This window comes from Equus caballus, chromosome 21 (assembly GCF_041296265.1).
Source record: "Equus caballus isolate H_3958 breed thoroughbred chromosome 21, TB-T2T, whole genome shotgun sequence".
NCBI classification, from domain to species: Eukaryota; Metazoa; Chordata; class Mammalia; order Perissodactyla; family Equidae; genus Equus; species Equus caballus.
The window spans coordinates 67,634,281-67,650,679 of NC_091704.1; the positions used below are offsets into that span (position 1 = coordinate 67,634,281).

A 16,399-nucleotide genomic window follows, 5' to 3' on the forward strand; every position below is an offset into this window, starting at 1 on the left:
GGGTCACAGTTCTGGCTGTGTTCATGACTTCAGTGAAAATATCTCTAAAGTTTCATTATTAAGTCTGACACCTTCTGTAAGTTTTTAGTAGCTATCTTTTATTAAGTTTAGGAAATTTCTATTCTTAGTTTTCTCAGAGACTTCTTTAAAAAAATCATCATTAATGAGGTTGGATTTATCAAATGTCTGTTCTTTTAAGTCTACTTGAGGTGTTTTTCTCCTTTAATCTTAATGGACTTAGTTATACGATAGATTTGATGATACTTAACCATTCATGCAGTCCTAGGAAAAGCCCAATAGATCATTCTTTTTTTCAATGTGATGTGTGACGGTTGTATTTTCCAAAAATGGCTTTAACAAGACCTCCCATTTCACCTGCTCTTCCAACAATGTGACTACTTACTTCTTCTGTTGGGTTGGGTTTATGTTCCCTCCTGGGAATCTAAATGTGCCATAGCTATGCTGGAAGTGACGTGATGGGACTGTGGAAGCTAGGTCATAAAGGGTAGCACAGCTTCTGCCTGCTTCTCTTGAGCGATGTGCTCCTGGAACCCAGCCACCAGGAAGTGAGGGAGCCCCGAAAGCCTGCAGAGACACTCACATGGAGGGGAACCGTGGTCTCCAGCCTTCAGTCCAGTTGGCATCCACTGCCAACATAATGACCATGTGAGCGTGTCATATTGAAAGCACATCCTCTAGTCCCAGTCCAGCCACCCTAGCCGACGTGACATGGAGCGGAGGCGAGCTGTGAATGTCATGCACAGCCCGCTCTGCAGATTTGTGAGCAAAATGGAGGACAGTAGTTGTTTTAAGCTACTTAGTTTTGGGGAGTTTTGTTATGCAGCAATAGGTAGCTGGTACATGATAATTGATTCAGTTTGCTGATGTTTTATTTAGGATTTTTGCATCCACTTTCAGAAGGAAGACTGGCCTATATTTTCTTTTCTTTTTTTTGCACTGTCTTTGTTGTCTTAGTTTAATATCAAAGTTATACAGCACTTTAAAAACAAGCTGGGGTGTGTTTTTTCTTTTTCTAGTCTCTGAAAGTGTCTAGGTAAGGTCGAAATTATTTTTTCTTTGATGTTTGATTAAAAAAACTAAACTAATGTAAAAAGCTGTCAGAGCTTGATGTTTTTCATTTCTTTGAGAGTTTTGTCTACTGGCCAGTTTATTGAAAGGTTAAGATCTATTCTGATTTCCTATTACTTCTTAAGTTAACCTTTTGGTAGTTTTCTAGAAAATTGTCCACATCCTCCAAGTTTTCAAAATATGAACATGCAAGTGTCACTGTAACTGAATTATGTTCCCACATTCATTTATAATGTTGTTTATTCTTTTACTCTCTCTGTTCCCCAATGGGACTTGCCAAAAGATGTCTATTTGATTCATCTTTTCAACAATCAGTTTCTGTTTACTGTTCATCTTTCTAGCTTCTAATGAAAGTAGAAAGAAAACCAGTAAAATAGTTTTCATTTTCATCACTATCTGTCTTTATCACTCCTTTCTATATATTTCTTTGTGCTTGTGATTTCTCTCTGTTTTTTTTTTTTCACTTTTTCAGTTGAAATCCTAGCTTATTATTTCCAGGCTATTTTCCCCTCAAAGCATCACTTTAGAAGCAAAGCAGAAGTTTGATAAGAAGTGCTTACCATTTAGTTCCAAATATTTTACAATTTCCCCTTTAACTAGGCTCACCATGTAATGTATCAACCAAATTGAGACCCTTTGGGTAGTGAATGAAAGAGAATGCTATTAATACTTACCCCAAGATGACAGACATCAATTGGGTCTTGCCCATTCTAATTCAGATGTATGTACATCCATTAATTATTTCAAAGAGTCTGTTTGAGTTTTCAAGTGTGTGTGTGCAAAAAGTGAATAACTTCATTGATTTCTGCTGTAATTACATTGAGCTCAGAAAATGTGGTCCACATGATAGACTCTCGAATTTGCTGAAACTTACTTTGTAGTTGAGTGAATGGTCAAATTTTTCTAAATACTCCCTATGTGCTTTGCAACAATCTGTTCTTCAGACTTCACTGTTTCTCACAGATCACACTAATTAACCATATTATTCAAGTCTTCCATATTCTTTATCTATTTTTCCGTCCACTTGATTTACTGTTTTCTGATAGAGGAAGTCCAAATCTCCTGGTATGATTATGGATTTTGAATTTTTCCTCATAATTTGTCAATTTTTCTGTTAGTTAGCATAGGACTATGTTGTTAGCTGCTTGTAAGTTAATACTAGTATATCATCTTGGTGGAGTTTTCCCCTTATTGTTAAAAAAGTCTTCTTACATTTCTATTTATTTTTAACTTTATCTGCTTTAACAACTTCATTTTGTTGCCTGACATATCTTGTTCTATCCTATCCCTTTATCTCAACCTGTCTGTATGTCTGTTTGTGGTGTGCCTTTGAAAAACCACATTCTAGACTAAAACAACAACAACAAAACAGAATACTTTCAATCTCTGAGAATCTCTCTTTTAGGCAAATGGGTAAGTCTGTTTACATTTACTGTGATCACTAACACATTTCTCTTTAATCTTTTCACTATTTTGTTTTTATTTTCCATGCTTGTTCTTTGCTTCACTTCTTCTCTCTTTTTCCTGCCTTCTATTGGATTGATTGTGTGTTTTTTTTTTTAAAGATTGGCACCTGAGCTAACATCTGTTGTCAATTCTTCTTTTCTTCTTCTCCCTAAAGCCCCCCAGTACATAGTTGTATATTCTAGTTGTGAGTGCCTCTGTTTGTGCTGTGTGGGACTCCGCCTCAGCATGGCCTGACGAGCAGTGCTGTGTCCATGCTCAGGATCCAAGCCAGTGAAACCCTGGGCCAACAAAGCAGAGCACAAGAACTTAACCACTTGGCCACGGGGCCAGCCCCTGGTTGTGTTTTTCTTACTCGCTTCCCCGCTCTACTAGTTTGGAATTATATATTCTAATAAACAAGTCTCCTTAAAATTTTGAAGTAAATACTTAAGAAAGGCTAATTTCCACCAATATGTATTTCTCTCTTATGAAATTGAGGACTGTTAACTCCATATACTGACCTCTCCCTAGTCACCTTTTTTTCTTTTGTCAAGTATTTTATTTCCGCCCTGATTTAAAATTCCCCTGAAATTAATTGCTGTTAAATCCGGAGGGAGGTATTTTCCCTAACATTTCTGTGTATTCAGAGTGGGAACAGAGGCTTCTCATGCAGCTCAGTCCACCACATCCATTGGAGTCCCCGATTCAGTAAGTCTGACAAATCACTTCTCTGGGTTTTCATTTCTGATCACAGCTGGGAGCGGCTTTGGAGAGCACCTCAACAAGGAGCTTCCTTATTTTGCCTAAGACTCTGGGAAATGAAAAGTACAGGCGATGAATATTATCATATTTGGTAAAAGAAAAAAATCACTGTGGCTTGAAGAATCCAGACAGGCTATTGTAGAAACAAACATGGGTTAGTCCTAGAAGAATGGGCAGAAAGTTTCTCAAGCATAAGAGTGATGTGATCAGAATGGAATTTTAATAAGATCAATGAACAGCAGTTTACTAAAAGCTCTGTGAAGGAGGAGAGGTTACTCTTCACAGACAGGGAAACCCCATGGGGCGCTGTTTTATTAGTGTTGGTACAAGGGGCTGAGGGCCTGATCTAGGAAGGTGGCAGGAATTAGGGGAGGAAAAGCTGAATGGGAGATGGATAGAAGCACGGGTTAGAGGAGGTGAGTGCTAATTACATACGAGAGGAAAGAAAGGAGGCCAGTGCTGACCTCAAGGATTCCAGCTAAGGGGCAGGGAGACTGACTTTATGGGATCCTTCAGGCAAACTTTGGCATTTTCATCTAGGTGGGTACTTTTGAAGATGCTGCATTGTATGGAGCCTGGAGGGGACTGAGATCTTTAGAAGGCCTCAATTGTGACATGGGGCCTTAAGTCCTTGTGAGTTGTCCTGGCTGGTAATTCATTCATTTGGGGATGGCAAATCACTGCTGGGAAAGTCACGGGTCTGAAGCCCAGCCTGAGCTGCTTTTCAGAGTAGCAGCAAATGCTGGGTGGCTCCAAGAGGGCCTGGCTGAGGCAGAGGCCAGCCTTCGGAGGAGCAGGCGGGGGGCCCACTGGACCCTGCACAGCAGTGGGCCAGTGCAGGAATGAGAAGCTGAGCAAGCCCTTTTCCCTCAGGCGGTTATACCTGTGAGTGAAAAATGCAGAAATGGATGGTCTCCAAGATCTTAAAGATAGCTTATGTTGAGGGGCGGGATTTTAGGTGTCTTTTTCCCTTCTTCATTATATCCTTTCCTGTACTGTTTTAATTATTTACAACTAGTACCTGTAATTTGTATATACAGGAAAAAAAAGTCCTTTTCATCGTGGAGACAAGGTACTCTTTTCAAGGATGGCCTGCTGCGCTTGCCCCTTAACCAGCATTGTCTCCTCTAACCTCAGGTAGCTTCCAGGTCTTTCTATCTCGATTTTACGGACGAGAACAGAGGCTTGGAGCTAGGAAAATTGCCCAGGGCCAGTGGAGGCAGAGCTGGGTCTCGCAGGTCCCCACCGCTGGCTCTTTGTCGCCCTGAGAGCAAGCAGGGGAGTCCTGCGACCAATACCTGGCCGGTCCCGAGCTGACGCCAGCCCCGCCCTGCGCTCAAGCCCCGCCCTCGAGCTAGGCTCCGCCCCCAGGCGCCGCTCCAGGGTCCGGGCCACGCCCCCGACGGTCCCCCCGCCCCCATCGCTCAGGCCCCGCCCTTGAGCTCCCCCGCCCCACCATCCAGGCCCCGCCCCTCCCGCCCCAGAGGAAACGGAAGTCGTGGCGGGCCCGGGCGGAAGCAGGAAGCGGCGGACCGGGATCACGCCCGCGGCGGTGTGGCTGTGGGGTCATGGCGGAGAAGTTCGACCACCTGGAGGAGCACCTGGAGAAGTTCGTGGAGAACATCCGGCAGCTCGGCATCATCGTCAGCGACTTCCAGCCCAGCAGTCAGGCCGGGCTTAACCAGAAGCTGTGAGTGGCTGCCGGAGTGCGCCGGCGTCTCCCCGGGTGGGCTGGGCAGCGTCTGCAGGGGAGCTGGGATGGGGGAGCTGGGATTGAGGGAGTCGAGATCAGGAGCCGGGATGGGGAGTCACGGCCGGGCCGAGAGCCGCAGCCTCTCCGCCGCCTCCTCTGGGCCTGGTCCCCCCGGACCCCTCCCACCTCCAGGCTGCGCTCTGAGGGCGGGCTCGCAGCTGCCGCCTGTTGCCCGCCTGCCTCCTTCCCGCTTTGTCTTGCTGGGACCTTTTCTTGAGGGCGCAGTTGGAGACGTTATCATGGGCAGACAATACAGTTTCCGTTTCTGGGGCCGCATCAGGGAGAGTCCTGCTTCATAATGTAAGCCTCTCCCCGCGCTCCTGTGACCCCCTCCCTGCGTTTCCTCCTGAGCCTTCTGGGGAGTTCAGCCCCTGTGCCTAGTGGGGAGGCGGGCTTCCCCGGGAGTGCACTGAAGTGGCCCGGGAAGGCGAGGGCGCTGAAACCACCGGCTCCGATGGCCTGAATGTGAAGGAATTGGGGGAGGGTGGCGATGACAAAGGCCACAGAACGCTTATTAATTCTTTTTTGGCAGCAGCCTGTGGTGGCCATGGTGCTAGGCCCTGGGATGGACAAAAGGCAAACACACAAATAGAATGCTCTGGAGAAGGGCTCACAAGCTGTATAGCACAGACATACGACCATAATTACATACCCAGTGCCGTGAGACTAGCCAGGTGATGTAGGAAGGCTCCGAGGGGAGCTGAAGTTAAGCCAGGCAGTGATGGCTTTCTTCCCCGTAGACTGAGGATGGGTTCCTGAGCTGGAGTCCACTGCTCCGTGTGTCCTCAGAAACCGCACACAAAATCCCATGCACATCAGGGTAATTTTTGGGGAGAGAAGGTTGATATTTTTCATCAGATTCCCAAAGGGTTTGCTCTCCGTCCCCCCAATATTGGTGAAGAAAATCAACAAATATCTGAGGGTATTCTGTAACTCCAGAGCTTTCTTAGGAATTCTGTAGCTAACCCAAGAACATGTGTTATCTCTGCACGTGTAAGGAGCGCCTGTGTGGAGCTCTGATTGGCCAGGTGAGTGGCACTAATGTCCTCTGAATTAACCATTACTCTCGTTTTTGCTTTTTCCTCCAGGAATTTTATCGTTACGGGCTTACAGGATATTGATAAGTGCAGACAGCAACTTCATGATATTACTGTACCTTTAGAAGTTTTTGAGTAAGTACCATTCTTGGTCTTCATTTGGGTATAATTCTTGTTTAGTTGTGGTATAATGACCCCCTCAACCCTCAGTATTTAAGTGTCTGCTATGTGGCAGGCACAGCCTAGGTGCTGGGCATATACCAGTGAAGAAAACAACAAAAATACTGGCTCTCGTGGAGCTGATGTCTAATGAGATTAAAAAGTTTAAAACAAACACCCCTCAGTATTGTTTTGTTGACAAAGAGCTAGATATGAATAAAGGCTTATTAAATATGTGAAAAACATCATAGGCCCTCAAAGTCCTGCTTAGACAAAAGGACAGCCACATAGCTTATTTTTTTCTTGACAACTAAAAAGTCTTACGTGGGCTGTATTATAAATTAAAAAAAAAAAAATGGTTACAGCCAGAAACCACCTGAGAAGTCCTCTGCTCTGGTGTCTCCCCAGCTGCCCTGGCCGTGCTGGGTCTGGGAGATGATACTGTCTGCTCTGTTGGGGAAAAAAAAAGATTCTTCCTAGGCCAGGTGAGTTGGGGAGGCTGTTCACTGTTTTGCACGGGGGCAGTTATGTGCATCTGTCGTCGTCGCGGCCCAGACAACGCCTCCAGAAAATAGACTTAGTGTTTTGTCAATCCAGGTTGTATCACACTTTGACTTCACAGGTGAGGAACTGATGAGTAACCGCAGTGGGTTATTGAGCTCGTCACTGGCAGAGTTGAGACTAAAATCCTGGACTTGTCCTCCTTGACCAGGGCCCATTTCCCTGTGCCTAGCAGCCTCTCTCTTCTAGAGCTGCTGGCTTGGCACAGCAAGGGAATTCTAGTACTTTTTTGCAGTAAAACTGAAAATGTAAATCACTAGATTTCTTTGAACAGTACAAGGAAAAGTTATTGTCGTTTCCATCTGGAAAGGTCAGAGATCCCAGTCCTGGTTACAGCCCAGCCCAGCAGCTGTGCACAGGACACAGAGACTCCGGTTTTAGGGGTCGCCCCTGTCCTCACCTGCTGGCCACGGTGTCATGTTCTGCCTGTTCTCAGTCAGCCCCACTGAGTTCTCTGGCCTCAGGTGGGAGGAAAGGTCTTGGGCGAGTTATAAGGCTCCTGGACGATGGCTGCCTGCTTGCGAAATGCAGGAACGTGGAGGCTAATCTGCCTTCGTCAGTGTCCTCATCATGCTGCTCTGGTTGGGAATGTATGGATGGATATATTGGCAGATGCCAAGTAACTACTCAAGCCTTTAGAAGTGGGGCAAGTTACGTAAGATGGGTGGGAAGAGATTACCTAAGGATGGGGCACCGAAGCCTTGGCCACCAGAGCCAGCGATGGGCAGAAGGGAGAATCAGGATTCCTGTGGGGTACCAGGAATGAGCTGGCTCCACAACTCTAATGAGCAGCAGATGCTGCAGCTTTATTTATGAACTGTCAGTGGGTTTGTGCACCATGTGGGAGGAATTTCCAAGTCCACAGTGGGCTTTGCAGCACACGGCTCAGACACACTATCTGTAGCAATAAAAATGTAAACCTTGGCCTTTCTATCCGGTCCTTGGGGTCGGTGTGTTGGCAGAAGTGGGATTCCACTCTTGGTCTTAGAGGAAGAGTCAATCCATGTGATGTTGCTGTTGAAGCTGTTGTTTATTTGGGATACTTGAGCCTGTCAGGGTTTTTTTTTTTTCCCAGAAACGGATGGATTTTTTTTACAATTAATCATAATTTTGCTTCTTTCATTCCATCATTTCAAAAACATTGCAATAAAATGGAATTTCTAGAACTTGCAATTTATTAATTTTTTGCTGTCATAAAGGCCAGTTTTTATGCCATTAACAGTAACTTAAAAGTGTCTTTCATTTGAAGTGGCTGTATTCTCTGCTTCAGTAAAAAAAAATTAATGGGACTTAGGGTGGTGGTGGTAGTTTTCATTTCTTTGTAATAATTCGATTTAGGTCCTCGGTACAGAAGTAGGCAGATGGCCTACCCTTGGTAAAGTGTGGGTATTCATCTAGGCAATAGGCTTAATGAAATCTTTGGGATGATGGAGACATTTTGGGGGCAAGTGTTGAAAATGTCAACAAGCAGTTTTATAGTGTTTAGAAATAGTGGGGGAGGATCTCTCTCTGTTAAAGTTACTTAGCTATGTGTAGTACAGTTTTGTATCAGGGTCTCTCCCTGGTTTGTAAAATAATCTTGGGGCAGGCAGTGGTGGGCCCTCCTGCTCGCAGCGCCCCCTGCCCCTCCAGCAGCCTGAGGCTCCTCCACAAAGAGTTTCCCAAGCGAGGGGGCAGACCTGGAGCGGAGGCTGCCTCCTGGTGGGCTCCTGCATGTTGCCCAGGCCTGAAGCCCCAGCCCACGCTTAGTTCTATCTTGTCAGGAGCTGCCTGACCTTGCAGGTTGCATTGGGGATTAAACGGTAATGGCCATGAAGGCTTTTAAAAGCACAAACGCTAAAAATGTGAAGTAGCATAGCTGTGAAGCTTGCTTGGTTTGTCAGTGATCATTACGTGATTTCATGAGTTATTCATATTATTAGAAGTAATATGAGATCAAATTATGTATATTTATGTAAATGAGGGAATCCTGATTCACTTGGTTCTGACACAGTTTTGTCTTAACAGGGCCATGTGAAGTTGTATAATAGCTAACGTTTTTTTTTTCCATAAGAAAACTGAGAATAGGTGTTACCCATGCAAATGTTAATTGAGATGTTTCATGTTTCCAGATATATAGATCAAGGTCGAAACCCCCAACTCTACACCAAAGAGTGCCTGGAGAGGGCTTTGGCTAAAAATGAGCAAGTTAAAGGCAAGATTGACACAATGAAGGTAAGGCTCTCATAAACAGAGAAGAATGTCAGAACATGAGGAAATACAAAGCAAATTTGGTAAAACATCAACTATTTCGTAACATTACATAGTGGAGATTTGTGAATTGCGTAATAGGTAGTAAAGTTAAATATCTGTGAGCCATGTGGTAGCATAAAAAATGTAACAAAGTGCTAGCCTTGCTTTGACGACAGCCCAGGTTAATTTTCGTGATCGTTAGGTGTCATTGTCTATCTGTGATTGTTCTCATTTTTAAGACTTGAGTATCTTCCATTTGCTCTTTGATGCTTTCTGATTCCTCCTGTTAGGGCTTTTCCTGAAGTTATGGTTCTTTGGTTTGGAGGATTCTTGAGTCTTTATTCTCTTCTCTTTCTCCAGTGGTGTCTGCAGCTTCTGACTCCCGTCTCCTGCGTACCGTATCCCAGTCACGCAGTTCTCCGCAGAGAACTCACTCTTTGTGTTTCTTTACTTTGATGAGATCTAAAAAACTCTATGCATCTTGAACATGAAATATGTACAGATCTTCCTCAACTTAACGATGAGGTTACGTCCCAATAAACCCATTGTTGAAAATAGTGTAAGTCAAAAATGCATTTAATACACCTAACCTACCGAACCTCCGAGCTTAGCCCAGCCCACCTTAACGTGCTCGGAACATTACCCTACAGTCGGGTGAAATCGTCTCCCACCAAGCCTGTTTTATAATGAAGTGTTGAGCGTCTGATGTGATGTATTGAATACTGTACCGAAAGTGAGAAACAGAGTGGTTGTCTGGGTACAGAATGGCTGTCAGTGGGTCAGTCGTTCACCTGGCGATGGTGGGGCTGACTGGGAGCTGTGCGCGCCGACACTGCAGCGTCACCAAGGAGGATCACACCACATATCACTAGCCTGGGGAAGATCAAAATTGAAAATTCAAAGTGTGCTTTCTACTGAATCCATTTTGCTTTCGCACCATCGTAGTGTTCAAAAATTGTAAGTTGACCCATTGTAAGTCTGGGACTGTCTGCAGTCTTTTTTCTTACTTAAATTAATTCAAATATGGCTCAGATTGGAGTGTGTGTGGTTTTCCCTTAACTGGCTGGTCCCATCCCTTTAACGGCCTCCCACTTCTGTTGGCCTCGTGCAAGGAGCTTTCCTGCCCCTCTGCCCCTCTACTTCATACCAGAGCCCACCCTGGCCTTGTTTCCATTTCTGGAATTTACCAAACCCCTCTCCCTGTTTTCCCCATGCTGTTTCCTCTCTCTGCACATGCACACTGACAACGCTTTGGGGTCCGTGGATCTCACCTCCTCAAGGAGGCCTCGAGGACAAGCCTTTCCTAAGCTGCTTTCTGGAGAGCACTGATGAGGATTCGCTTTTTTCTATTTGTTCTCTCCCCTCCACTGCAGCTGAAGCTCCCAGATCTCAGGGGGCATGAGTGTCTGTGCCTTCTGATGCCCAGCACCCACAGGTGTGCCCAGTCACTGTCTGATGTGTGCAGGGATGGCCACACAGTGACCTCTTAGGGTGCTCTGGCCGAGTGCAAGGAGTGAGGGGAGAGGCTCTGTCAGAACGACAGTGATGTGCCAGTCACATGCTGCCCTGGGGATGTAGGGCTTCCGGGCGTCCCTCCCAGGTGATTGCACTGAGCGGGTCCTGGAAGTGGCTGTTGCTGCAATTGGTGTGTGGCCACGGCTTCATTTCTGGTTTGTGAGTTTGGGATTGAGTTACTGGTGAACTCAGCGTCACCCTTAGGACATAACACAGCATTTAATCAATAGCAAGCCGTGATTGTTTTGAGTGCTCTGTGAGCGAGTTGTACTGTCCGGCAGAAATCCCCCGCTCTGTGGACAGGGGCGTGGTTTGTGCTTGATGTGCTCCCGTCTGTCCCCCTTCTCTTCGCCTCCAGAGCCTTGGGCGGCGCAGAGGTTTCCTGTTGGCAGTAATGTCAGCAACCGTGCGGTCATCTTCAGTTTGCTTCTCTTGCTGCTCGGTCATTTCTCTCATCTAAGATCTGTGAAATCTTATGCCACAGTTCCGTCGCGCTTGTCTGCCCCGTGGGCTGTGTATTTGAATTTCCAAAGTTATATCTTAAATATTTCCTGTAATGCAGGGCTGCAGCTCTCCTTTGAGAGTGTGCTTTAGCTTCTGTAAGTATATCTTTATGCTCAAACCCACAGTGCTGCTTTTTATATAGCTGGTAAGCAAAGGTTTTGAGATGCTGGCGGTATTTAGCCGCTTTTTTGAGATTGGATTAAAACAAAGCTGATGCTGATAAGTCGGATCAAGAAGCCATGGCGTTTGGAGGAGACAGGTTTCCAGGTACTCTGAAAGCTTTGATGGAGCTGTTTGCACACAGTGAGTGTGATGTGGTTCGAGTTAATAATTGCTTAATTAAATCATATTTGAAGGTTTCTGTTACTTACGTGTGCTGTCTACAAAAACTGTTTCTACCTGGGTGGCTGGCTCCTTATAATAGGGGCATTTTTAATTTGAAGCTCGGGGGCAGCAGTTGTGTTTGCATGTGTGTTCCTCTCTCAGGCGGTTCTGGCTGTACCTGTGACGGAGTTGCAGGCATTTATTGAACCGCTTTGCCGAGAATCCATCCCTGGGAGACGAGCAGGCAAGGAGGACCGCGCTTGCTTGTGGAAAGGGAAAGCCCAATTTCCCTGTTCTGACTTGGAGGCTCTGGGGGCGGGGGTCATCTTTAGCATGGGTGATGGGTCAAAAAGATATTTTGACAGTATTTCTTTTCTTCTTAGAAATTTAAAAGCCTGTTGATTCAAGAACTTTCTAAAGTGTTTCCCGAAGACATGGCCAAGTATCGAAGCATCCGAGGGGAGGACCACCCCCCTTCCTAACTCCGTCCTCCCTCCGTCTGAAGATCCTCCTTGTCCTGTGGGCGTCGCTGTGACCCTCAGGCAGCCTGTGACTTTGAGTGGCAGCAATGCCGCTGTTCTGGGCCTGTCCTCCAGCCACCCTGTCCACGTCATTGGGCTTAGGGGAGGGCGGGGCCTGGAGGGTTTGTGGAGCTGGGCCACCAGCTGCCCCTCTGTCCCTGACGTGCATCTGTCTGGTCCTCAAGCTTTCAGGTGGCTAGTGATCGCACACCTTTGGGTGCGATGCATTTGATGCTCCATGGCACAGTAGTCTTGGAAGTATTAACTGTGGTAGGTAAATTGAAGCTGTTAAAAATTCTACCTAATGGTTTTCTTTTTATATGCTCTTTCTGTTCCATTTTATTATGATGTCAAAGAAAGCTGAAGAAAAGAGAAAAAAGTTAAAAAGAAAAATTGGTTTAATATGAGAATTACTTTAAATTGGTTTTATATTTTCAAGTATAGTGCATACACAATGTGTTTACTGTAACTGTGTTTACATAGGTTTCAGTTAGGCCTAAACGTATAATAAAGTCTAAGTATTTATATGACTTATTCTCTGTAGTTATTTTTATAACATTTTTACAGTACAGTGTGTCTTGTAAACAGTCAATTATTACTTCCCCAGAGTGTGAGTAATATTCATAAAATTTGTTCTCCAGGCATTTAGGCAGGAAAAGCTAAAGCAGAATGCGGAGACCTGGTTTCCCTGTGACCTGTGTCACAGTGGATGTGACAAGTACAGAAGAAGGAGGATCTATTGACCCTGTTGACGAAAGCCCCAGGGCCGTGTGTGCCACCTGCAGCGTGCCGGCAGATTGCGGGGGTTCTGATCCCCGGCACCTTCTGACTCAGCAGGTCCGGGCGAGCCTGCGTTTCTCGTCAGCTCGGGCGATGCTCTCTGTGGTCTCTGGGCTGTGCGCCGAGTCACAGGCCCTGGTGCAGCGTTTCTCAGGGGTCATCTGCAGACCGCCTGCATCAGAATGACCTGGACTCGTTTGTTGGAAAGGTGGGTGCCGTTCAGCCCTGTGGAGTCAGGGGATTTAGGCTGGGGCACGGGACCCTGTGTTGTGAATTTGCTTCCCCGGCCATTCTGGACCCGCTTAGATCTGAGACCTCTCTAAGGACTTGGGTCTCATCGGTGTGGAGCAGTGTAGTGTGGTGTGTGCTCCTGTGTCACGGGAGGCACAGGCATTGTTCAGTGAAGGGAGCGGCAGAGCCCAGCCTGCAGCGATCGCTGACCCCCTTCGTCTGGAGTCGGGGAGCTGGTGTCTGCTGTTGCTCCCCAAAGGAGTCTCATTTGCTGGGAGTTGGGGACCAGGCCCCTTAGGAAGTTGCTCCCTCTTTGTTGGCAGTTCTCTTCTTTCCAGAACTGCTCCCGAAAAGAACGCCCATCCCTGGGACACGATTTCTTCTAGATGAGAAGATGCCCCTAGTCCAGTAGGTCCTGGAGGCAGCGGTTCCCTCCGGGGTTGGTTTTCCTGCCTCTAACTGCCGTAACTGTTAGTGCTGCCAAGGGCGCCTGTGGCGAGTATGGCTCGCTGAGCCCTTCCCAGAGGCCATTCTCATGAGTCAACTCAGTGGTCCTCACCACAGTCCAGGATTTGTAGGAACGGTTATCTTTATGTTACAGAGCCGCAGACTGGGGCACAGGGAGGCTGAAGAGTGTGCCCAAAGTCCCACAGCTAACGGGTAGCAGAACTGCAGTTAAAAGCAGGCCAACCTTGTCCAGAGCACGTGTTCTGAACACTGCGTTATGTTGCTTTGATAGAAGACTTCATCTTGCAGTTGAAACAGTAGCCCGACTGCTTTAGACCATCATTCTCCGTCTTAACACATTGTCCCAGCTCCCAGGGTTAGGCCTACTCCTCCCCAGCCTTCTGGAAGCATGTTTTCGTTCCCCTCTGCACTGGTGCCTGGTGGGTCCGAAGGTGTCCGTAATTCCCATCTCTGGGTTCTGACACCCGCAGGATGTGGCTGGTGAAGGGGAGCTGTTTTGCATATCCTGGGCTCAGGAATTGTAGGCGGCCTTGCGCCGTTTAACACAAATGCCTGACCTTGGGAAGAGTGGGTTGCCATGTATCAGTGGAGATGCTTATCCGGTATACAACGATCACAAGGCTCCACCACATGGTGAGTCTGCTGACCTAGGCCCAGCAGGGCCAGGTGTAGCTGTAACTGATGTCACTCTGGAACATTCACCAATCTCTTTCAGTATGAGTTTGGGTATATGGGTGGACTACTTGGAACTCTTAAACAACTCTCGTAAGTGTATTTGACATTGTCACCACAGTGGATCCCCAAAGGATGAATGGATATTGCAACTTATGATGCTGTGACATCGTATTACGTTCTCCCTAAGTTCCTGGATTGGTCTCCGTTTTGCACTGTACCTGACATTAGTATTCATTGCAAGTGCCAATCACTTTCCAGTCCTCTTGAGGTTACTGAGCAATCTTCTTAGCTCAGAACCGATGCTGTGTTACTTTTGTGAGTTCACAGGAAGCTTGAAGGGTCCCCAGGCAGACTTCTTGCAAACTCACGATGAAGGCGCGATAGTGGTTATAACTGTGCACTGGCTCTTGCGCTTCTCCACCAGCAGGTCCAAGACTGCACCTCAGACTCAGGGCGCACGCGCCTGGGCCCACGCTCCCTTCCCTTGGCCCCTTGACCCCTCCTCTCAGGGCCTCGTTTCAGTTAAAGCAACAGTTCCTGGAGTCATCCTGCTACAACATCAGCCATTTTGAGTGGCTGCTTCTCTGTCCGTCACCCCTACTCACTGCCACCCAATTAGTTGCCAATTCCTCCTTCGATTTTGACCTCATCTCCCCTCCCTCCTTCCTCAAAACACAGATCAACCAACCAACCAACCAACCAACCCACCCACCCAAAAGCCCAGTGATTTTCAACGCACAGCTCCATCACGGTACCACTGCGGGGCAGGGCCTAGTTCAAACGTGAGGCCTGAGCTTTAAATCACTAGTCCAGTTTATCTCTGTGGTTAAGAAAACAAAAATTAAGCCCTACCTTGATGCAGAAGTAGAATGTCACTTCCTTTCTTTGGGTTTACAATCAGATGTGCTTGTGACAGAAAACTCAGGAAAATGTAGCTAAGAAAAGCACCCACATTGCTGCCCTGATTGTTAATATTGTGTTTTTTATGGATCTGGACGTTTTTGTCCACACACGCATACACATACACAGATAACCAAGTGTACAATTATACGCATGAGTTGGTAACCTGCTTTTTAAGAAAACTGTACAATGAAAATCTGGGCAAGTCAATAAACTTCCTCCTGTGTAATAATTTTTAACGCTTAGTGTTCCATTAATGTATTAACAGCAGACACTTATTTGTTGTAATTTATGTGCCAGATACGGTTTAAGCACTTTACGTGTGTTGACTCAGTCCCCACAGTGAGCCAGTGGGGTGGTTTACAGATGAGGAACCTGAGGCACGGAGAGGTTGGGTAACCTGCTCAGGTCACCCAGCTGACAAGGAGTGGAGCTGGGCTGGCGACCGCACAGTCACAGGGCCCTGCTCTGCCCTGGTCAGCCCTCCTGCTTCCACACAGCTTGTCAATCCCTATTGGATATCTACGTGGTTCACAATTTTTACAACTAGGAAATAATCATCTCTGTTCATACCCTGTCCTCCACTTGTCCAATTGTTATTTAGGATAAGTTCCTGGAAGTGGAATCATGGGATTTGTGCCTCTTTAGGATTGTGATTCTCATTTTCTGTTGCCCTCAATCCCTGAAATAACCAGGTGTTAGGTACAAAGGCAGATGTTCATCTATGGGGAATACCAGTAATGTCCCTGGGTAGTTCATTGATTATGTTCCTATCGAATAAAATACTGTATATGAATGCCTTGTCAAAGTGTTACTGTAGTCGACAACGCAGATACTGGCTACTAATAGGTCGTGTGGTGACCCTGCACAGCCAGGTAAGCCTACTCTGTGTCCTTTCACTCCCCTGTACAGAACCGACCCATCTGTCCAAGTGGCAGAGGTGCCTTTGATCCAGAGGGACTGACAGAATGTACAGCCCTTGATTCTTTAAAGACTCAGGTGATGTTAGGGGGCAGGTGGCCTTTTTAAGTGCCATAAACGTAAGAAGTCACAAAGGAAAAGATGAATACCTTTGGCTATATAAATGTTAAAAAAAACCCAAACAAACAAACTAATGTAAGGTTAAAAAAGACACTGTAAACTCAAAAGACAGAAAACTAAGGAAAATACTTACTGTACATATGACAAAGGGCTATCTACAGAGAGCTCTCACACAAATGAGAAAAAGAAGGCAACCTCGTAGAAGAATAGGCAGATGTGCATTGTTATGTAGTTTATAATAGGAAAAACAAAGGAAAAGAAAAAAGGCAATAGGTTAAATGTCCATCAACAATAGCTTAGATCAATGCTGGTTTGTCCATTTGATGGAGTACTATGCAGTCATTAAAAAGAAGGAAAGGAGCAAGATCTATATGCGTTGATAGAGAAAGATTCCCCAATAT

General features: G+C 46.2%; 1 protein-coding gene across 2 annotated transcripts; it reads left to right on the forward strand.

Annotated features, from left to right (window-relative positions):
• The first annotated feature begins 4,337 nt into the window (after nt 1-4,337).
• On the forward strand, nt 4,338-12,433 carry MED10 (mediator complex subunit 10). 2 transcript variants are annotated; one of them, XM_070246056.1, is made up of 4 exons: nt 4,338-4,987; nt 6,139-6,222; nt 8,919-9,021; nt 9,400-12,433. In XM_070246056.1, exons 1-4 carry the CDS (start codon nt 4,866-4,868, stop codon nt 9,493-9,495), a joined length of 405 nt encoding a protein of 134 aa, XP_070102157.1. In that variant the 5' UTR covers nt 4,338-4,865; the 3' UTR covers nt 9,496-12,433. The 2 variants fall into 2 exon arrangements, with proteins under 2 accessions (XP_070102157.1, XP_023481637.1); XM_023625869.2 differs by having other exon boundaries at nt 11,766-12,433.
• The last annotated feature ends 3,966 nt before the right edge of the window (nt 12,434-16,399 follow it).